The following is a 23,964-nucleotide window of genomic DNA, read 5'->3' on the forward strand; positions in this document are numbered from 1 at the left end:
CTGGCAAATGGATGTTAAACATATGGAATAGTACTAGTATGTATGACTAAGCACCCTCTCAATAGAACGAGTATCAATACAAGGAAGAACAGTCATAAAATCAATGGAAGCCTCAAACAATACCAAAACATCAAGTTAGGAGCAAGATAAGTTTTCAAGTAAATTTTTATTATTTTAGGTTGGGAGATCTTTAGTATCGATATACCACCTTGTTTTAGCACGGAATCCGATATCGGCCCGATTGGCTAAGTTATCTCATCAGAGACATCCAATCACAATACCACCATGTGCGCGACATGGCGTCCGATCTCAGCCCATCGGCTAAGCCGTCTTACCACAATGCCGTGTGGGTCGACATCATATTCCTCTAGCAATCATCTCATCACAAATAATGGGAATAATCTCATCACATCAATATTATCCCAATTAAGGGGAATAATCTCATCACATCAATACAGGGATTTACCCCTCAATCACTCCTACACCGACACTTGTAGTTTCGGGGTTAGATTATTTCGACCTACCCTTCCTCGGTGACTAAACGATACTCCTAAGTCATTTATCATTTAAAGAATTTACATCTCATTTCATAATATTTCACACATCTTCCCATTTTATTGGCACTAGTGACCACAATTGTAATATCATTCCTGGCACGTTGATCGTATCTCATACTTCATGCTCACCTATTTCAATTTCAAATATCAACATGGATTTTTAACAATAAGTCATTTCTGTTCAAGACTTTAAGTACACATGTAAGCAAATAAGAGTCTTAGGCACATTGAGATTTCTTATACAATTTGGCATAATAGTTTTCATTTGAAACACGATTTGAAGTCGTAACATTCTAATACACGACTCATACTTTGAACACATTCTTAAATGGTACCATAACATGACAAGAGCATATGAAATACATATTGAACATATATCTTTCGACACCAAGCTTGTTCGGAATAGTCAAATTTGTAATAAGTAACTCAGTACATGAGAAACAAGTAATTGACCCATCATACTTGAGACTTACGCGAACATTCGGGGATTCAATTCTAAGATAGAAGTTTAGCCAACATACCTCAATTCGAGATTTCCTTGATTTACTATAATGTTCCGGAATCATAGCAAACTTAATCTATTTTGAGACATAACAAAATTGAACACAAATTAGGAAGATATTCATGGTTTCAGCTCATTTGAGCATTTTATCAAACACTAGGTGTGCATCACAATTTCAAGGTTCTTCTATGGTGGATTCCTTCATCCCACAACCCAATCTTTACCCGTTTGAGCTCAACAATCTTCCCACAACCCCCTATTAGCTCATGCATGTGATAAATCTACTCACATCACCTATAATCAATCCAAATCCGAAATTGAAGAATTGGGGGAAGAAATGCTTACCTTTTAGAAACCCTAGCAAGTTCCTTTTGATGAAATTCCAAGGCTTAATAAGAGTAGAGTAGTGAAATCTTTACATCTCCCCTTTATCTCGCTTGAATAACTCTCCCCTATCTCTAAAATATAAGATAATCCCTTAAAAATGACCCTTACGACTAAATAAAATAAAATGGGGTCGGGTTATAAAATTAAAAAAAAACGAAGCCTTGATGCAGATCTGGTACCGCATAACGCTTATGCGGTCCGTAAAATGGACCGCATAATGGTCCTCCAGAAATGGGCACTTATATGCAGGTATGTGATAGGTATGCGGTCCGCACACTAATTCTGCGATCGCATAATGGACCACAGAACCTCCTTCCGAAATTTCTCATGCTGGATCTGCGATGGACGTGCGGCCTACGAAACGCTTATGCGATCACATAGCTGACCGCAAAACAACCTCAAAAATTTGCTCATTTCTCTGTTTCACTCTGTGGTGGATCTGCGGTCCGCAGATCAGTTATGTGGTCGCATAATGAACCGCATAAACGCCTTGTTCTACAATAATTTTTCTTCAACTCCCCAACGCTCTGTTCAACCCAAAAAGTTTCTACCATCATCAAACACATAATCCTACCTTGGTGTCATGAAACCTCGAGTTCTAGGTAAAATTTTGCGGTGCCTTACAATAGTGAAGTTCCTAGAAGAAGTAAATATGGAAAAAGGCCCTACACAGAGGCCCATGGTTAGTTATGGGCCATTTCCTCTTAGTGTGAAACTAGGAACCAAATTTTGTTCCGGAAAATTCCAAGATCTAAGAAACTGTCATATGGATCTGGTTGCCCTAACTACCCACTGAGTTCTACGACAAAGAAATTCTAGAACGACTGGGGAAAAAGTGGGGAAATTGGTAAAGATCGATACTTGCACCTCTATCACCCTCGGAGGCAGATATGCAAAGATTTGCATCCAAGTGCCCATAGACATACCACTCGGGACATTCGTGGTAATAGGAGACTATAAGCAACAAATCGAGTATGAAGAAGAAGGAATCTTGTGTAAGGGTTGTGGGAGGATTGGTCACCTAACTAGGAAATGTTTGATCAGACCAGCATTGGGAACAACTGAAAAGGCGAAAACATCTACAACGACGCCGCAATCAAAATGGGGTAACGATTGGGTAATAGTGGAATTCCCAAGGCAGACCACAAGGAAGGCAAGGGTACCATAACACCAAAAAGAAGAGCATACGAAAATACTAGTAGGTGGAACGGGAAGTAGTCCTGTACCGCCGGTGACAGTAAGTTCGCCGTCTTAGGGGACTTGGGGGAAGGGGACGCCAGGGCTGAAATCCGGGCCAAGCAGCAAAGGCTTAACAAAAGTCAGATGGGTCCAAGGTTTGGGCTTAGATGGGCCTTTTGACTTGGGTTCAAAACGAGTTGGTTAACAAAGATTAGACCGACCCTTGAACCCCTCTGATGACTAGGCAAGTAGCCCACAAATGAGGCACGTCGCTAAGCCAAATCCTGGGGTCGGTCAAATGAAGCCCACACACCAATTTATAATACACGCCACTCTAAGAGGGCACGAGTACTAAGGGAAAATGGAAACAACTAATATGGGTAAGTTTAATATACCCGTCTCTAACCCAAAAATAATACCAACTACCTTTTTTAAGGATCAAATCGTGGGGGCCACGACTGGGGTCAAATCCATAAGCGATAGCCTCAGATTTGGTGAAGGGGAAAGAGAGTCCCTCTCTATGAAAGAGCTACCTCTCCTCAAAGCTCTACTTTCCTACCCCCCCCCCCCACCACCACCACATTCACCCCCTATCTGATGAATTGACAGTCCCCATCACCTCCAAAAGATTTGTAATAATGGGAATTTTTTATGCACAAAACCCAAATAAGGCAAGTGAAGCCTTAAAACCAATTGGTGTGATGCCTTCTACAGTAACACCTTTCTACCCCCACCTGCTCTGATGGAAAACAATCAAAACAACATGTAACTACCTATAAAAACCAGAGCCTGGAGGGGAAACAATTGCCTTTAATGGTGACAATAGCCCCATTACCACCAGACCACCTCCCATCTCATGGATGGAAATGGCACTGCAGGGTGCAGTCTTTCCATTGACCTTCACAATAGGGTCAATGCCAATCAATGTGGTAATTCAGAACCCACACTACCTAGCCAAGGTGGTCACTGCATGTCTCAATCATGCAATATTTAACTATGGGCATATCAACCAGCAAACAATGTCAACAAATTAGTTGAATGCTCTGATGGACCAAATAAGCCACTCCCTACCCTTCTTACCCCTAGTCACACCAGGGGAGGAGATTATAAGCCCTCCCTTCTCCAACGGACACCAGCATGGATCATGACCCCGCCATCAAGAAAAACCCATATGGCAGGATCAGAAAAGGTCCATGAGCACTTGCAAGCCTCCAATACAGAGCTGGAGGCACTGATTGCAAAGCTGGGAGTACTCAAAACAATGGTCATGCTCCTGCAACAAGAGGAACTAATAGAATTCAGAGGGCTTGGAGGATAAATACTTATCGCAATATGCCCAAGGAGCATGAAACTGTGTGGGGTAAGCCTAAAGTTAGCCTCGAATCCAAACTCAGGAGACCCAACTATAAGGATGAGACCAGTCCTAACACATGAGTACAAACATGTCAGCCATGTATTGGTTAACATGATAGATACTCAAGTGAAAGGACATGCCAAATGCTTGAAGAGGAAGTCCCCACCACACCCCCAAACTGTTAATAAATTTCATCATTTGGAACGCTAGGGGTGCTAACAGTAGTGAGTTTAGGAGGCACTATGCTGAGATGGTCAAACTGCACAAGCCTGTTATGCTAGTCCTCCTGAAAACTAGGATAAATGAGCATAAGCACCCGATTCATGAACTGGGGTTCTTTGTGCAAATTCAGAGTCCAGCTATTGGTCTGTCTAGGGGCATTGTTGGGATGTGGAAGGATGACCTATTCAAGATTGATGAAGTCTCTAGCACAACCCAAGGAATTAATGTCATGGTCCAGGTAATCGTCTCTTCCAACTTCTGACTTTTTACTGTTGTTTATGCTAGTAACACTTATGTACTTATGAGAAACCTCTGACAGCAACTCGGAACTATCATTGATAACTATCAGAAGAACTGGCTAGTAGGTGGGGACTTCAATGAAGTCCTGAGAGCAAAAGACAAGCATAAGGGGATTGCATCTCTGCTCCCGGGGCTAGCCTATTCTGACAATGCATAAACCACTGTAAACTGATTGACCTTGGCTTCAAAGGCAGCAAATTTACCCGGACTAATATGAGATATAGGAATAGGAGCCAGCTGGTCCTGAAAATACTAGATAAGTGTTTTGCTAATGATGATTGGATCCAGGAAATCCCCTCTAGTACAATTAGCCACCTTCCTAAAACTCACTCTGATCATTACCCTATGTTGATCAATCTATGGTTCAAGCCCAGCAGTATTTCAAAGTCCTTTAGATTTGAGCCCATGTGGTACTATCACCCCTCCCTCATAAATGTAGTACAACATGCCTATGATGGTAACTGTAATGTACTAGAGGGAACCACCAAATTCCAAGATCAAGTCACAACATGGAACATGCTAATCTTTGGTAATATCTTCCATAAAAATAAGAATTTACTGGCTAGGCTGGGAGGCATCCAGAGGTCTAGTGCCTACCCCTTTAGCCCCTATCTCTAACAATTAGAGAGTTAACTCCTAGAAAATTATTCAGCCATTATGAGAAGTGAAGAGGAATTCTGGAAGACCAAATCTAGGATAAACTGGCTAATGGAAGGGGATGCTAACACTAAGTTCTTTCACACATCTACTCTTAATAGGAGAAGAAGGAATAAGATTCTAGCCCTTCAAAATGAGGCAGGAGAATTGATAGATGACCACAAGGGAATTGAAGATGAATAAGATTCTAGCCCTTCAAAATGAGGCAGGAGAATGGATAGATGACCACAAGGGAATTGAAGATGTCACATTCCAGTTCTATTCATCCATCTTCACTACTGATCATCAATCATCAACCACTGGTAGAGATATCACTCATTGTGTTTCACATACCCTTTCACCTGGGGAACATAACACTCTAAGAGCTCACCTGAGAATTAGTGAAATAAGGAATACTTTGTTTTCTTTCAAGCCTTTTAAAGCTCTTGGGCCAGATGGCCCACACCCCATATTTTACCAAAAGTACTGGAATGTTCTTGAGGGTAAGGTAACCAGCTTTTGTAAGCAGGTTTTCCACACCTTAGAAATGAACTTTGTGGTAAACACTACCCATTTATGCATGGTACCTAAATGTGCAAATGCAACAGTGCTCAATAATTTCAGACCCATAGGCCTCTGTAATACAATGTATAAATTGAACACCAAAATCATTGTTAATAGAATTAAGCATGTTCTGTCTTCTATCATAGGCCCTAGCCTAGCTAGTTTCCTTTCTAACATGAGGGCCAGTAACAAATGCCATTATTGTGCAAGAATACATTAGCCACTTTAAGAAAATGAAAGGCAGAAATGCCAACATGATCCTAAAAATTAACCTCGAAAAGGCTTTTGATAGGTTGGAATGGTCCTTCATCAAGAACACTATGGTATACTTGGGTTTCCTAACAACATCACCAAGCTGATTTTGTCATGTATTTCCTCTAGTTCCATCTCAGTGCTTGTCAATGAGAGCGGGACTGAGTACCTTAAACCGAGTAGGGGTATCAGACAGGGAGACCCTATGTGTAACACCCCAAAAAATTTCAAAGTATTTAAGTGTACAGCCCCGTAAAATTTCGCAAATGAATTCAAGGTTTCGTGGTGCCGGAGTAGGTATACGTGTTTAAGGATGCTCGGACTTTTTGGGTTGAACAATGCACCAGAAAATAAAGGAAAATTTTGGCAAAAAAACACGTTTATGCGGTCCATTATGCGACCGCATAATCACTCTGCGGGTCGCATAATGGCCGCAGAAGTGAGGCAGGAGAGGGTTAGTCTGGGAGCAATTATGCGGTCGACTATACGACCGCATAACTATTCTGTGGTGCATTATGCGACCGCATAGTGATCGCAGACTCAGACAGATTTTTGGTCATTTTGGACACCAATTATGCGACCGATATGCGGTCGTATATGCGACCGCAGAACCTGTTACGGAACTCCATTTTAGGTTTTTAAAACCCGATCCTACGTCGTTAAATACACGCTTTGGGCCATTTTTGAGCAAAAAACTGATGATTTAGAGAGAAGTGAGAGTGTTTTAGAGAGAGAGGAAACTCTAGGCTAATTATTCATCAAATCTTGCTCAAATCTTGAAAGATTAACAATGAAGTCTCACAAGTTCTTCATCTAAGAGGTAAGGTTCCATACCCTAGTTTTTAATTTTAAATTTGGGTAAAAGATGGTTGAATTGGAGTATAGTTCTTGGGTATAAGAGTATTATTTATACATGCTTGTACTAATAAAGTTTGTGGAAAGATTGTTGAGCTCAAATAAGTAAAGATTGGGTTGTGAAGTGAAGAAAATCTTGTAGAAGAACCTTGTAGTTAAATTTGCACACCTAGTATTTGATAAAATGCTCAAATGAGCTGAGACCATTAATATCTTCCTAATAATGGCTCAATTTTTATTATGTCTCAAAATAGATTGGGATTGCTAGAATTTTCGGAACGTTGTAGTAATTTAAGGAAAGCCCAAAGTAATGTATGTTGGCTAAACTTTCTCTCTTAGAATAGATATCCATAATGTTTCCGTAAGATCAAGTATGATTGGCTCAAGATTCCTAACTTCTATATTCCGGGTTATTCCCTATAAACTTGTTTATTCCGAATGAGCCTTATGTCGAAAGATAGATGTTCAAAGTATGGTTTTCATATTAAAATGTTGTGGCTTTGAGTCGTGTTTTAGATGAAAACTAGTATGCTAATTGTGTGAGAAATTCTCAATATTCTTAAGACTCGAAATTGCTCATATGTGTACCTAAAGTCTGGATTGGAAATATATTATTTTTGATAACCTATAAAGGTGGTTGGAAATGAAATAAGTAAATTGAGATATAAAGTGTGGCCAATGTACAAGAGTGAAAGTTATACTTGTGGCCAATGGTGCCAATAAAATGAAATGATGTGAAAAAGGTTATGAAATGAGCCTCGACTCAAATATTTTAAAATGACTTTGAAAATAGAATTGCCTAAAAGCTTTTGTACTCAAGTCATGCCAGAAGTGGCTGTTTTAACAAATACTATGCTTTGTGAGTATTTTCAATGTGTTAAGAATAAATGGTGTGTTACTTGTTGATGATTTTAACTTGCGCATCAATTGCCAATTATATTACTCCATTTCTCGGAAAGAAATCTATTTTGCTTAAATTGTTCATTTCTAATGAACTTAAAGTTGTGATTTTCGGAATATTATATGTATGTTGATATTTATGATGATGATACATGAGAGAGAAGAAATGAAAGTGTAGAATATCAAATATGGCCACCGTGCCTTGAATAAAGAATCTTGTGAATGGCCAAAAGAGCCAAGAAAATATTGTCGTTGTGAATGACTAAAAATACTAGTGGAGATTTATACAATTTGAAAGATGATGAGGTAAATATATTTACACCTATGTTATTTTTATGAATTATTCTCCTTATTTAGGATGAGATTGATATGAGAAAATTATTTCTCTTAATTGAAATTGAGATTTTGGTTGATGATTTCAAATAAGACAGCCTAGCCGATCGGGTCGTGATCGGACTCCGTGCTAAACTTACAGTGGTATTGGTAATGATAGTAATTATAGTTGATGTCTCTAATGAGATGGCCTAGCCGGTCGAGTCGTGATCGGACTCCGTACTAAATTTACGGTGGTATTGATATTGACAGTAATTGTGGTTGATTCTCTAATGAGATAGCCTAGCCGATCGGGTCGTGATCGGACTCCGTACTAAATTTACGGTGGTATTGGTATTGATAGTAATTATGGTTGATTCTCTAATGAGATAGCCTAGCCGATTGGGTCGTGATCAGACTCTGTACTAAATTTACAGTGGTATTGGTATTGATAGTAATTGTGGTTGATTCTCTAATGAGATAGCCTAGCCAATCGGGTCGTGATCGGACTCCGTACTAAATTTATAGTGGTATTGATATTGATAGTAATTGTGGTTGATTCTCTAATGAGATAGCCTAGCCGATCGGGTCGTGATCGGACTCCGTGCTAAAAGTATGGTGGCATTGGTATTGTAAACATTGGTATGGTGAACACTGGTATTGTGAACATTGGTAATGTGAACATTGATATTGTGAACATTGGTATTGTGAACAATGGTATATCGATGCTAATGATCTCCCAACCAAAAATTGTATATGAAGTTCATATTTCAAAAATTATTATGTTTTAACTGGACATTTGGATATTGTGGATTTTGACTTGCTGTTTCTATGTGTGGCCTTTTCTTATATGGGAATTCTATTTTGAAAGAGGATTTTTAGCTAAACATACTAGTGTTATTCGACAGTACTAACGTCCCTTTTGCCGGGGGCGCTGCATCTTTAATGGATACGGGTGGTTCTACAACAGGTGTCATTGATCAGTGATAGCAGTACACTCTTTTCAGCTGATTTGGTGAGCTCCACTTCATTTCGGGGTCATGTATTTTTTCTCATGTACTGTGTTTTGAGGTATAGCCGGGGCCTTGTTATCGGCATTTTCATATTACTCTTCTATTATACTTAGAGGCTCCGTAGACAGGTTGTGGGTTATGGTTGATGTTGGGAACTGAACTAGATATGATAGTATTTGGAAATCATGTTTTTCATTAATTCTATAAACTCGTAATATTTTGGAAATTATGAAGGAAACTGCTAATGGGAATGAAAAAGAAAGTTGTTAATAAAATCTTTTTAGTGATTGATTAATGGAGTACATCTCCTATTATTTCATGAATGAGTTTGGGTAGAATAAAATCTAACAGGCTTGCTCAGACGGGTTTACTCGGTTGAGCGCCGATCGCGCTCCCCGAGTTTGGGACGTGACACTATGTCTTCATATATTTTCATTATGTATATGGAGAGACACTCCAAAAGCATTGATGCTAATGTGCAAAATGAGAGTTGGTTCCCCGTTAAAATTAGCCAAAGGGACCCAAAATCTCCCACATTTTCTTTGCATACGACCTCACCCTCTTTGCAAGAGAAAATACCAAGAAGTGCAACAGCATAATGGGTATCCTTCATGAGTTCAGTCGTAAGTATGTCCAGAAGGTAAATAACCTCAAGTCCAAAGTTGTTTTCTCTACAAATTGCCCCCAGGAGGAAATAGATAGACTATCCAGTATCTTGACCATCAAACCTAGCCTTTCTTTTGGTAGGTATCTGGGCTTTTCCATCTTCCACAAAAGACCCACCAATAGAGAGTACCAATTCATCATTGATAGTATGTGGACTAAGCTTGCAAGCTGGAAAACCCGCTTCCTGAATATGACTGGGAGAACTACTCTAGCAAAGTCCTCACTAGGGTGCATCCCTAGACATGTCATGCAATACATAAAGCTCTTAGTCCAGGTGTGCAACTAATTGGCAAAATACGAAGGAACTTCATTTGGGGTACCACTGCAGCTAAGAGGAAAATGCACCTAGTAGGGTGGAAAATAATGACCAAGCTTAGGGAGGAAGGTGGCTCAGGAGTGCATTCAACTGAAAGCAGAAACACTGCAACACACATAGGACTAGCTTGGAGAATATTCAACAATCCTAATACCCTGTGAACTAGAGTTATGTTCCACAAGCATTGTACTAGAAGGACCCCTTCTAGGTATATAGCCTTTAGGACTTGGCAAAATGTCAAGAATGGTTGGTATGTTTGTAGTAAGGCTACTAGGTGGGTAGTCCACAATGGGGATAGAATAAATCTTTACAGGGACAGATGGATCCCTAACATGAAACCCCTTAGAAACATAATCAGTGGCCCACTGAACAAGGGAGATGAGAGCTTGAATGTAGCCCCATGCTACACTGAGGGATATTGGGACCTTAGTTATATCTCCTTTAACCTCCCCGATAAGGTAGTAGCAATAATTAACTCTGCCTTTGTAAATGCTGACTCTAGGAATCTGGATAGGATGGCCTGGAACCAAACTGGAAATGGCCTATTCTCAACCAAGTCTGCTTATACCTTCATAAGAAGTCAGAACAACTATCAGAAACACAATTCTATGAAAGACTTCAACCGGGTTTGGGCCCAAAAACTACCAAACAAAATAAAATACTTTCTATGGTTAGTAACCCATGGTAGGCTCCCTACAACCCAATACCTCCACTACAGGGGTGTGAGTCTTAACCCCATGTGCTTTTTCTGTAACAAGGAGGAAACAATTAAGCACGTCCTCATCAGATATGACAATGCTAATTAGTGTTGGGAGAAGCCAGCTGAACAAAGCCAATCCAACTTCAGCATCCCAAACCTTGTAACTAGCCCAAAACACTGGGTGCACACTATTAACAAGGTAAAACATTAGTCTTTCAATGACATGCTCAAATGGGGATAATTACTCCCATTCTACCTTTGGCAAATTTGGCTAACCAGGAACAACAACAGTTACAATCATAAGAGGGAACTTGTTCCTTTTAGGGTGGCCATAAATAAAGATGTAGAATTCATGCACATGGCAATAGGAGGATAGGGGTCTAGCCACAATACTGTCGTCTCAGTAAAATAGCATCCCCCTGGGAGGGGGCGTTACAAGCTAAACACAGATGGTGCTAACCATCAAAAAGATAAAGCAAGATGAATATGAGGGGTAATTAGAAACAACAATTGGGATTGGGTAACAGGGTTCACGGGGAAATTGAATTGCACAAATATTCTCCATTATGAGCTAACAACTTTCATGGAGGGTCTAAAGATGGCAATATCAAACAATCTATTACCTTTGGAGGCCACTTTGGATTCGACAGAGGTAATACAATGCATTAACAATGGTTATCTGATATATGATCCATTTATCTGTGAATGCATGTCTCTCCTAGTCGCTCTGGGCCATCCACTAGTAAACCACACGTTCAGGGTGGCAAACAGGGTGGCAAACAAATTGGCAAAGGAAACAGGGAAGCAGTCGGAAGTAGGAATCAACTTTTTAGTAGTTCCTCTGATGTGTGTCAATGAAGTACTATGGGCAGATACCATAGGAACTATTTTTGAAAGGAACATTAAAAGTTATAATATTGCTAGTGTAGCATTAAACTACTCTCTATTTGGTAATATGGTCTTGGCTACACAACAGCCTAGTGTAAGAACAATTTAATTAGTATATATATATATATATATATATATATATATATATATATATATATATATATATATATATATATATATATTTCACAAAATAATCACTAAATTATAGCATATTCGGCAAGTTTTTAAAACCAGCTTATTTTAAAAAGTATTTTTCTCAAAGGTGCTTTTAAATAAATATTTTTGGTGAGAAACAATTTGTGTTTGACTATTTAATTTAAAAAGTATTTTTGAGCAGTAATTAATGTTTGACCTAATTTTTTAAAAAGCGCTTTTAAACGCATTTTTCTCAAAAATACTTTTGCAAAAGAAAATACTTTGGGAGAAGCTATTTTTTTCTTCTTCTCAAAAATTACTCATGCTTCTGCTCAAAAGCACTTTTGTTACTTCTAAAAGTTTGGCAAAACACCTTAACTTTAGAAAAAAATACTTTTAGTCAAAAAGAAGTTTGGCCAAAGCCATTAGTTTCAAGTCTAATATTCATTTGGATTTTATTTTTATATCTTAAAAAAGTGCAAGTTCAAGTTTAGAAAGAAAATATGTAATCAATACATGATTTTCTTTATTAGTCTTTTTATTTTTAAGATCAATATGGTGATTTTATTGTATTTAGCGGTGCTTTGGTAAATAAAATTTAAGAAAATAAATTATTTTGAAAAACTAGGAATATGCTCTTATACATAGATTTCATGTCAAAAGTAGTTATACTACAGTATTTTTTTTCAAAAAAGTCCGTGTCTAATCAACGCCATCTGTATTAGCAAAAAAAAAAAAAAAACGCCATCTGCAATAAAAAATTTAAGAGTACTCCTAGTAACATATTGATAGCCCGGTTCCAAATAGCCTACGCCCGGTTAACCCGACATTGATGTTGAGCATCGAACCCAAATCAGCTCAAACTTCTACGCAACTGAAGAGAGGTTTTACTGTTTTAGAACTGAAAGGCGAGGGTTTCACAAGCGAAAAATATTCTCAAACCCCCTTGTAGACCCATACTCACACACACACGTAGCAATGGTGGCAAAGAAAGGTGGAAGCAAAGGAGGAGGAATGGTGGGAGCAGATGATGCTGAAGAGGAATTGGCTCGTACCCCGTTGCAGGCTATTGTTTTGGCCGATAGTTTCACCACTAAGTTCCGACCCATCACTCTTGAACGCCCCAAAGTAATAAGCCTTACTACGCTTTCCCTCTTTTCCTTTGTCGTTTTTTTTCATATACATCGGATTTAAAGACAAATACTCGTGATTAATAGCTGGTTCTAAAAATTTTATGGGTTCCAGAAACTTGTGGTATCTTTATTTTATTGTTACTGGTGTTTACTATAGTTCAATGGTTTTCGAATTGCAGGTGTTGTTGCCATTAGTCAATGCCCCTATGATAGATTATACCTTGGCATGGCTTGAATCTGCTGGTGTGGAAGAAGTTTTTGTTTTCTGTTCTGCTCATTCTAAGCAAGTGGTTGATTATTTGGATAACTCCAATTGGTTTGGCCAACCAAACTTTTCAGTCACAACGATTGAATCACACAATGCTATTAGTGCTGGAGATGCTTTGCGCTCCATCTATGAGCAACATGTGGTATGTAATGACATTTGCGTATCCAGTTGCCATCCTCCCCTCAAATTAAAAACTTTGTTAATTGATTTAACAGTTTATCGAACTTCTTGAACAGAAAGCAGTACATGTTATCTTATGGTTCTCAAGTTATTTTCTTATCCAGTCCATGTTCTTTCTAGATCGTTTTAGGATCACAATGAAATAAGGGATTTTGTTCCAAAAAAAGGCACAGGAAAATAAGGGAAATTCTAAAAGAAAAGTTTAATCCTAACGCCTTAGACTTTATCACACAATTGGTATCCTATTGGTCATTACTTAGTTACTGTATAAATGCCTTAGGGTTGGATAAATTGTTACTACTATTGTTTTTATGTTTCAGAAGTGTGGAAAATACTACTACTAGTTAACCTCATTGCACTGATGCGATGTGATCAAATAAGGTAGTCTTTAACTTGTTAATTTGAGTCTGAGCTTTTTATCAATTTTATTTCTAAACAATCTGAGCTTCAGTCATGTTTTCTGCCTTGATAGTGTACGTCATCTTGGGAAACAGTGGTATTTAAGTATGTATCTTTAGATGACTTGAGCACACATTAACAACATAGAAACAGAACTAGGCATTTTATTAGTCAGAATAAATAGGATTTCATATTAGCAGAGATGCCATACCAAAATTCTCTTGACAGGTGACATGAACAAGGATAATTTGAAAGAATCTTGTGATGGTTCACATGGGGCAGGAGCGTGAAAGAAAGCCTAACCTTTTTTTGAGATGTTTCTGTTGTTAGGGTCAAGAGATTCCTACTTTGAAAAGTATAAAAGCTGCTAGTATATGGGTGGAATTTTTTTTTCTTTTTTATAACCGAGAAATCCTTGAGAGCGAGTGCCACATGGTTTGAAACTCGGTGGATAATAGACTCCCCCTTCTACCTTTCACCACTTAAATACCAAGCTTTTGTCTACGGCAAGGTTTGAACTCTTAACATGCGCGTAACTGACAATCATGTACTGCGGTCTTACCGCTAAACCAAAGCCCTTGCGGCGGGTGGGTAATATTTTTAATGTTAGACAGTTACTCTATTCTAATAGGGTGAAAGATTTAGATCAGTACATGGATTTTATAGAAGTTTTGAAATTTTAACAACTTCAGCTGTGCGGTAGTTTTGTATGTTTGCAGTACCTTCTTGGTACATTAGTAATGATATTTACATTACCTTACTAAAAAAAAATAGGGTGAAAGATTGGGAAACATTAAAGTCACATTTACATCTCTGGTGTTAAAAGTAAAGTATTTATGTGGGAAAAGTTACCTGTGGAAGTAGTACAACAAAAATAAGTGGTTTCCTTAGTTACTCTGTGGTTCTTGGTTAACAACTAGGATAAAACTTGCGCCAACAAGTTTTGGTGGAAATCAGAACCTGGTTTTTGAAAGATTAGAAAAGAATGATTGAGAGCATAGGGGAGAATACTCAAATTCTGGATGATCAATAAGCTTTCATCCAAGGTATTGGACACTCGACACTATGCTCACTAAACAAGCACAAGTAATATGCTCTTCTAGTAGTTTATGATCCATATTATCCTTGCTAAAATATTGTAACATCTCAGTTATGTGTTCTTCTAAAAAAGGATACATGTGTTTAAGTTCCTTTAACAACTGGTCAGCTAGCTTGCTCTATTTCACCTAGAGATTTTACTCTCACTACAATTTCACAAATTCCTCACATGTATGGGGCTCAAGGTTCTGGTTCAGTGGTAAGGACGGTCTGCAAGATGTGTGGATTGGGCGCACATCATGAGTTTAAACTCTATCGCTGACTGAAACCTGGTATTTAAGTGGGAGTAGGATAAAGAAGCGTGGCGATACTCCCCCGATGTTCAAACCTATGGGCCAACCGGTTTGAGTCAGCTAACTCACACGTGATTTTCGGTTACCAAAAGCGAATTGCTCTCATGTTCAAACCTATGTTTGAAATGCAATTATTACATTACTTTCTCCGTCCAAACTTAAAAGTGGCCAGGTCCGGAGTACGCCGGGTCAACGCTCTCTAAATTTCAGTATTGAATACAGACATCGATTAATAATCTTTAAAATTCTATACATCAGATTTCATGTTAAAGGTATTTATAAATGTTTGAGAATTTTGTAGTAAGAATTTTATTGTACTCCCCAAATAGTTATATTGCCATTCTTTTGGGACAAAATGAGTAGCTTTTCGCTTGATACACAAACCATTTGGAGCAAGGAACAATAGATGTGCAAATTTTTTTTTTTTTTTTTTTGAAACTGGTAACTTAATAGATGTGCAAATTGTAGATCAAAGATTCATTTTTGATTCTTTTGTCTTTTGTGGCACAAGTGATTTAAAGATGGTCACGAGGCAATGATCATATTCTCTTTAAACTCTACCCGTCGCCCAGCTCCGGCGACTTCTCAGCCACGCGCCGGTGCGTGAGGCATATCCCGGCCAAATCTCACTTTTTCTTCTTCAGATATCCTCATCGCAAGGCTGTTCCGAGCCTTCCTGTCCAAGAATATCCAAATTCCGACGACTTTTACTATTTTTCGGCGACGGGTGAGCCTTTCTCCGACCAGACCTCACTAATTCTTCTTCAGTCATCCTCTTCGCGAGGCTTTTCCGCCTTCCCATCCAGTTCCTCCTAAATCAGAAGATGTTTTCTATTTTCCGGCGGAAATCTTTAAGGTGATTTCTTCCTATCCATATTAGCTTTGGTGGATATAGTTACCCGGTACTTATGCTGGTGGGAGGTAGTAGGTAGTAGGTAGTAGGTGCTTGGTAAAATAACTCTAAGTTACTCGGACTCGGGTACGGGTATCCGACACGGGTACGGATCCAAAAGTCGGATCCTTCATGATCTAAATTTTAGGATTCGAGGATATGGATCTAGGTACGGGTACGGGTGCGGGGATTCGGTGAAAAACAAATTAAAAATCTAGAAATATAGCTATAAATTGGATGAAGAAGAAAAATTGATTTTTTTGGCTTTGGTCACAGAAAGTCGAGATGAAGCAGAGAGAGAGAATGGCTTCTTTGTCCATTTTCTTGATCTGTTGGAGGGAAAGTAGGTAGAGAAAAGATAGGAAGGATGTATTTTGCTGTCAAGAAAGGTCTCTATACCCCACTTTTTAGACAATAAAGTTCACTACCCCACTTTTTTGACAAGAAAGTTCACTATGTACCCTACTTTTTTGACAAGAAAGCCACTTTTCATGGGATAGTACAATAAAAAATATAAAGAGATTTGTACCACTTCCTTTACTTACGGAAATTTTCCTTAAAATTTTGGTCAACACACCCGATCTCGTCTGACCGGATCCGACACAGATCCCACACCCTTACCCATGTCAGTGTCGTGTCGACACGGGTACGGTGCCCAAATTGCCGAGTCCGAGTAACTTAGATTAATAACTGAGGTATGCACAAGTTGGTCATAAAACCACCATTATAGATAAGAGAAAAGAATCAAACCAGGCATTGAGCATTGTGTGCAATTCATGTTTGTTCTCGGAGATGAGGATAGGAAGATGTTGTGCTGTCCTCTTTGCATTCGCTGTTCTCTGTTTGCTTAAATTTGTGACTTAAATATTGTTGAATTTGGAGTAATCTTTTGTCAATGTGATTTGCTAACTTAACTTTTGGGATTTTGAAGATACGCGGCGATTTTATCCTCGTCAGTGGAGATACTGTGAGCAACATGTCACTCTCACAGGCACTTAAGGAACATAAGGAGAGACGAAGAAAGGATAGCAATGCTGTAATGACCATGGTGATTAAACAATCAAAGCCTTCACCTATAACTCGCCAATCTCGTCTTGGAACTGAAGAGCTGTTCATGGTAATTGATCCAGAGACTAAGCAGCTGCTGTATTATGAAGACAGGGGAGATAATTTAAAAGGATATTTGTCTCTTGATAAGGCATTGCTTACTGATACATCTATTTCCCTTCAGAATGACAAGCAGGTTTGTTTAGTTACTCTTGTTGTATTGTTGCTAGTGTTACTAGTACTGCCGCTAGTTTCAGCAATGTTCTTGTAAAGGTGTGTTGCATGATCTGGTTTTAATTACTATGAGAAAGAATGAAGTCCTTGGATGAGCTGTACCAGTGGTTGCCTTTTCCGTTTCTTTCCTTGAATTTGATGACTATGTTATTTACATATTATATCTGTTAAAACCAAATGTTTATTTCGAATTCAATGCAAATATTTTGCAATACTCAAAATATTTGTGGTTCATATACTTTTTTTGCTCAATAACAATGGGTGGAGTTTAACATAGCTTAGGTATCGCATCTGGTGAGTTTTGTTAACTTTCCTTTTTTCACTATTCTAATGTTATTTGTTATTTGCTATGTTTTTCAATGTATGGTTGCTTCTTTCCTAGTAAATACCTTCATTAACAGATGAACTAGTAAGAAAATCCTAGTTTCTTGTAGTTAATTGCTATCTATTTTGTAGTTTTGGATTTCATTGCTTACTCCTCACATATGATGCTATTTCCTTCCATTATCTTGTTTTGGAGAAGGCTTCTAGGTATTGTCATTTCTTTCTATTTATTCTTGTGATTAATGATTGGTGCGTTGGTTGCAGGATTGCTACATTGACATCTGCTCCCCAGAAGTTTTAAGTCTTTTCACTGATAATTTTGACTATCAACATTTGCGGCGTGATTTTGTCAAGGGGTTGCTCGTCGATGATGTATGCATTTTCCTTTGTATTTTATACTACTACTTTTGAGCAATGTTGTGCTAGTCCCAAGGAAAAAAAGAGTAAGTTAAAACCAAAAAACAATTCCAAGTGTGCATTGGAAAAAATGTTCCAAGTGCAGTTTGATCCTATAATCTTACAACTGGTTGTGAATGGTCTATGCAGGGCGTCAATATCTTCATTTGTAAATTTTTGCTATGTGTAACAGATGAATTAGTTATATGTCATAATTTTTGCACTTTGTTGGACCTAAGTAAATAAATAAATATGTTCATTACATAACGATTTAACCATTAAATCAAGTGGTATATATAATCCAACATTGTATTGTATCCAATTTTGATGAACCCGTTCTCTTGCCCATAAGCTCATGAACACTTTTGTTCATGTTTAAATCCTAAAATTGTGTTCTACGTGCGTGAGGAAGGGGGTTAGAAATCTATAATGACCCACATCGGGTGTAGAATAATACATAAGAAGGTATACAAAGGCCTTTAGCTTATTCCATAATTGTTAAAGTTTAGTTGGATTCTTATGTTCTTTCACATAGTATGAGAGTTACGCAGAGGTGTTGTGTTCGAGTATTACCGACACCTTTCATGTGTATGGAACAATTGAAACGAATCCGGTCCTTATGTGAGGAGGCGTGTTGGAGACTTAACTAATAAATGAATGTGCTTCAAATAGTTTAAGCTTTCGATACTACTCGCAATAGCTTACTCATTTAAAAAAAATGTCGGTGTACCTCTTGCAATTTACGAATTAAAGAAGTGGAAACATAGTCAAATGCATCTAATATAGTTGAGCTCCTGAAAGTTTTAGCTTAAGACAGACTTTGAGTATATTTTCTTCATTTATATAGATCTCGAGCTAGAGAGAGATGACCATGCAATAGATTCAAAGCGCATAAGAGGGAGAAATTTACTAGGTCCTGAGATTTAGTAGGGATTTACAAGTTTAGAGTTTGGTGAAAATACTATACAAACAAAACACTACATTCACTAGCTTGGGCTTGTGGAAGTGGAGGCGAGAAATGATGGTGCATTCTTAGTAAAAATCATACTACCAAAATATTTTGGTGAGGTAGGCGTCAGGCTTCCCTTATGTTTCAGTTTGGATGCCTAGAGTGCCTAGGAGGTGTATTTCTTCACCTGGTTAGAACAATGGGAGGGCGATCTGATAGTTGAGAATTTGAGGAGAAGGAGGATTATATACGTTAGTTGGTGCTTTATGCGTAGATGTTCAAGCAAAGATGACGATCACGTATTATTGCATTGCCAAGTGGTTCGTCTAGCTGGGTTGTATTACTGGTTTAGGATGTAGTCAATGGTGCCTGGTTCGGTGAAGGAAATGTTACATAGCTTGACCTTTAGAAGGAAAAGTAAATGCAGAGCATGGAAAATTGTCCCCTTAGCCATAATGTGGGTCTTGTGGAAGGAGAAACGTGAAATCTTTTAAGGGGATAGAAAATGATTTTATACATTCATGGAATGGCCTATTTTTCTTAGTTAGCTTTTGGTGCACCCATAGAAGTTCCTGTTTGTATGGAAGATTGTGTGTCATTTGTAGAGGATCATATTCCTGTGTAGGTTGTTCGCCTTTTAGTACACTGCTTTTATACAAGAGTTGTCCTAATTAATTATTTCCTTCGTAAAAAAAGTATATATCCTTCACTTGTAGAATGTCTCTGCCACTCTCTCACAAATAACAATTGACAAAACACATTTTCGTTTTAGCGTATCTTATGTTGGACTTGGAAACATGATTTGATTGTCTTTTGGCTTGTGAACTCTGAAGTATGTTACAAATTGGATATTCATGAATGCTCAATTTTTCCTTCTCTTCCACCTAAATTTCTCCCTTCTTTTTATAAGGTCTAAATGTGTCTGATTTCTTTGTATTGGGCAAAAGATACCTAATATGTGCTATGTCATTTAATTAAAAGGCAGAAAAGAGAAATTCTGTAGTATACGTTTTCCTTCAATTGAAACATGGCACTATCCATCTTTCATGGTCAGCTTCTTTAGGTATCAATATATCAATTGAAATCTGTCGCCACGTTTGTGCAGGTGAGCATTTCTTCTTGCTCTGTACATCCATCTCTTTGTTCTCAAATCTCAACTTACTTTTTCTTTCAGATTATGGGTTATAAAATCTACACCCATGAAATTCATTCAAGTTATGCGGCAAGAATTGATAACTATAGAAGTTATGACACCATTAGCAAGGACATAATTCAGCGATGGACATATCCCTTGGTGCCTGATGTCCAGTTTTTTGGAAATTCTGCTACTAAATTGGAAAGGCAGGGCATGTATCGAGCACCTGGTAAGGACTGACTCCATACTAGAACATGTTGCTATTAACTTATGATGGAGATTTTGGAAATATTGAATATCAATATTTGGTATTCTCTACTTTTTTGGTAGATGGATTGTATACATGAGTTTCTTTCCCACATTAATAAAATTATTTACCTTTTATCAGAAAGAATTTATTGAATGTCAATTTCAAAGCTGTGGCTAACTTAGCTACTGAACAAGAAAGACTGATGGATGGAAGTTTAAAGGACACGTAATGGCTTCAAAAAATACGGTGATCTAACAGGTTTTGCTCTTTGCAGGATTTAGCTTTTGCTGCTTTAATATCTGACGTGCTTGTCATTGAGGATTTGTGTAGCTGACCCCATTTAGTTTCAGATTGAGGTGTAGTAGTTTTTGTATAGCATCTGATGTCCTTGTGAGTTGTAGGGTTTTGCTGCTAGAAGTCTAGAACATATGCTGTATAATAGAGCAAGCTAGAATATGTGCGTTACTAGATATTATCGAAAAAGATAAAGGAAACTATGTATTTTAGCTGTGTCCACTCTTTATTGATATTTGTTCATATGTGATATTTTACGCTCATATCATCCTGCATGGACCTTTATGTGAAAAATGTGACAGATGTAGATCTTGATTTTTTGGACTCTATTGACATTGTTGTTTACCTGTCATTTCGCAGAAATTAAGCAATCCCGCTCAGCGAAAATCGGTCCCTTTACTGTAATTGGGACTAGAACCAGTATTGGGAACAACACAGAGATTTCAAACTCAGTTGTTGGGGAAGGTTGCTCAATTGGGTCAAATGTCGCAATTGAAGGTTGCTATATATGGCATAACGTCACGATTGAAGATGGCTGCAAATTGAAGCACTCAATAGTTTGTGATGGTGTGACAATGAAGTCTGGAGCAGCTTTAGAGCCTGGAACAGTCTTGTCTTTTAAGGTATTTGAAGTGCCATTAGCGAAACAAGAAAAGACGTTTTTTTTTTCTTTTTCTGGATGTACTAGTGACACCTGGTTTTGATGAATTTCAATTAAGCAACTCATGCATCGTATACTTTGCCTCAAGGCATTCATCTCTCAGGAGGCTGATACCCAATTATTCATGTTAAGCTTTCTTGGCGCATCTTACCGAACATGCAGTTTACCTTTTATATGTTTCTTGCGTTTGACTAAGATCTAGGCTAGTTCGGCTTCTTTAAATGCCTTTAATACAACATTTTACGTCATAAAAAAAGTTCTGCTTCTTTAAGCATTTATTTGCCAATAAATTGGTCAGTTTGAATGAAGCTATGGTAAATCGTATGAGGAGTTCCCAACCTTCCTCAATGCTTTGGAAACTCCTCATCTTCAAAGGGATGTATAGTAAACTGAAAGCAGAACTTTGAGTCCGAAGATCAGGCTTCTATCTTATGCTAAACTGATATAACTGAGTTGTGGCGTAAAGGGTTCCACTTGAACATGGAAGAAGCACTTCTAACTTAAAGGGTTTAGACCGTGCAAAAATCAGTATTGAGGTTTTATAATATCTTTAATTACTTATCAAAAAAAAAAAAAAAACTGTATCGAGGCAGAGATCATATGTCAAATTGAAATTCTTGATTTAAACATGAATGTTTCTTAATCACTCGGTTACTTTTAACTTGTTTCTGCTTACAATAATATGTTCTTTCTATTATTTTTCTCATAATTTGCCTTTGCCTCCTTGTAATGGTTATTGGTTGTACTTAAAACTGTTGCAAACCAATGTTGCACAGTCACATACCTATTTCTCCTTGCTTTAGGCTGCACCAACAATTTTGTCTGTTTGATGATTCCAGCCTTTCGCTTTTTTATACTTTGAAACCAATCAATCATAGCATCTATGCTTTTGTCTTCAGGTTGTGGTTGGCAGGAATTTCCTTGTACCTGCTTACTCCAAGGTATCTTTGCTTCAGCAACCTATAAAGCAAGATAGTGATGAGGAACTGGAATATGCTGACAATAGTAGTGGGATCACTGAAATTCCATGTAACTTTTCTGACTCTTTTATATTGTATTTTGGTGCAGTGATAATAAATTTGGCTCGTATATTTCTAAATTGTATATGATACCCAGGTAGAAAGATACTGGCCTTTTTATGCCAAAATTACTTGACCTAGTTTCCTTCTTAATCCACTTAAATTTGAGATTTTCCCAGAATAGGGAAATCCAAAATCTCCAATAGTTTTGACATTCAAATTTAGGACGTATTAGGAACAAAACCAGGTCAAGTATTTTGGCATGGGCAAATATGATTAGATGGCCACCCGAAAGGCGTCTAGTAATGTTAAGAGGTTTGCGTTGGATGTTTGCAAACTAGGTTAAAATTTGGAAAGACCATCAAATCAACATAATGTACATAAAACATGTATTCCATTTATTATCATTTTTTGTTTCGGGCAATGCTTTAAAAGGTAAAGATTTGACTCATTTCGAGACTTCAAAATGGGATGAAGTGCCTCTAAACACCCTAAGGCAACCATGGAGGGCTAAAGTTTTCATGAGACTAACACCTGGATAGGTGACGTACTTTGAAAGCACCTTGATAGGTGATGTTCGTTCTGTGCACACTTTAGGCTTTGATTGTCTGTCCTGTACGTCCCAAAAGAGTCCTGAGAACACTCATCGGAGACAAGTGTGGTGGCTTCGTCGATATTGACGATGACACTAAACATAGAGTTCACTTTTTTTGGGCACGTATCTGTGTGGTTAATCGAAGAGAAGAATTACCAAGAAACCTGGAGCTGATTACGAAGGACTGGGCTTTGAAATCTCGTTACCAGAAGATGCTCACACAAAAACCAGACCTGCCGAAAAATCCTTTTCCGATGAAGCAAGGGAGAAGATGGCAGGAGTGGGCACCTCGAACCCTGTATCGGACACAGTCTCACATGTAGAAGGACAGGTTGGCAGGAACCTCGTATCAGGAATTGTCTCACATGTAGAAGGACGGATTGAAAGCTTATATTTGAATGCTGGTTCATCTGGGAAACCAGTAGGTAAAGGGCCACCAACTATATTAGTCTATGATAAAAAGGGTAAAGGGCTTGCAAATCAATCACAAAACTCGGGCCGAGGAGCAGATCAAGAATATTACAAAAAGGCCCAATTAGTAAGAAGACCACATTAAGGAAGTCAAAGGAGTCAAAGCTTTTTAATGAGAAAGCAGTGTGGAGGGTAACTGGGCTTAAGCCCGACCCAAATACTTCAAAATTAAAAGAACAGGCAGCTGAACCCTCATCCTCGAAGGAACAGAACACGACACAATCTTGCCGCATGGCTTTGGTAAACCAGAGTCCAGATAACTCCCCTTCAGACGCAGATGATGAAGGGATCCCAGAAGAGAGTCCACAGGCCACTTCGCATACATTCGCCGATACTAGATATGGTCCCATCAACTAGCTTAGACACAGATTTTTCTTCTCAAGCAATATGTGAAGCCCTCCCACTGACATGGTATGAGGGAGGTCCCAGCGCACAACTTATTGATACTCCATCTCTAATCGAGACTTCAAAATGGACCAAAATCACTATGGTCAAGGCGTGCAAGGCATTTGGGGTCAATGCGACAGGGTTCGAGCATGATCTTCTGAACATAATTCTAAGGATGGAGCAACGAAGACAAGTCCAAAT

At 38.2% G+C, this 23,964-nt stretch overlaps 1 protein-coding gene across 1 annotated transcript in view; it reads left to right on the forward strand.

The window, feature by feature from the left end:
- Positions 1-12,540: 12,540 nt before the first annotated feature.
- LOC104099351 (uncharacterized) overlaps positions 12,541-23,964 on the forward strand; it is a 30,561-nt gene continuing 19,137 nt past the window's right edge. The window contains exons 1-7 of the mRNA XM_070181293.1: positions 12,541-12,866; positions 13,051-13,281; positions 16,933-17,244; positions 17,871-17,978; positions 20,126-20,315; positions 20,991-21,253; positions 22,191-22,320. Of these exons, the coding sequence (XP_070037394.1) occupies positions 12,717-12,866; positions 13,051-13,281; positions 16,933-17,244; positions 17,871-17,978; positions 20,126-20,315; positions 20,991-21,253; positions 22,191-22,320 (1,384 nt within the window). The 5' untranslated portion in view covers positions 12,541-12,716. The remainder of the gene's footprint in view (positions 12,867-13,050; positions 13,282-16,932; positions 17,245-17,870; positions 17,979-20,125; positions 20,316-20,990; positions 21,254-22,190; positions 22,321-23,964) is intronic.

The sequence above is a fragment of the Nicotiana tomentosiformis genome, chromosome 1 (assembly GCF_000390325.3).
Source record: "Nicotiana tomentosiformis chromosome 1, ASM39032v3, whole genome shotgun sequence".
In the NCBI taxonomy this organism is placed as follows: domain Eukaryota; kingdom Viridiplantae; phylum Streptophyta; class Magnoliopsida; order Solanales; family Solanaceae; genus Nicotiana; species Nicotiana tomentosiformis.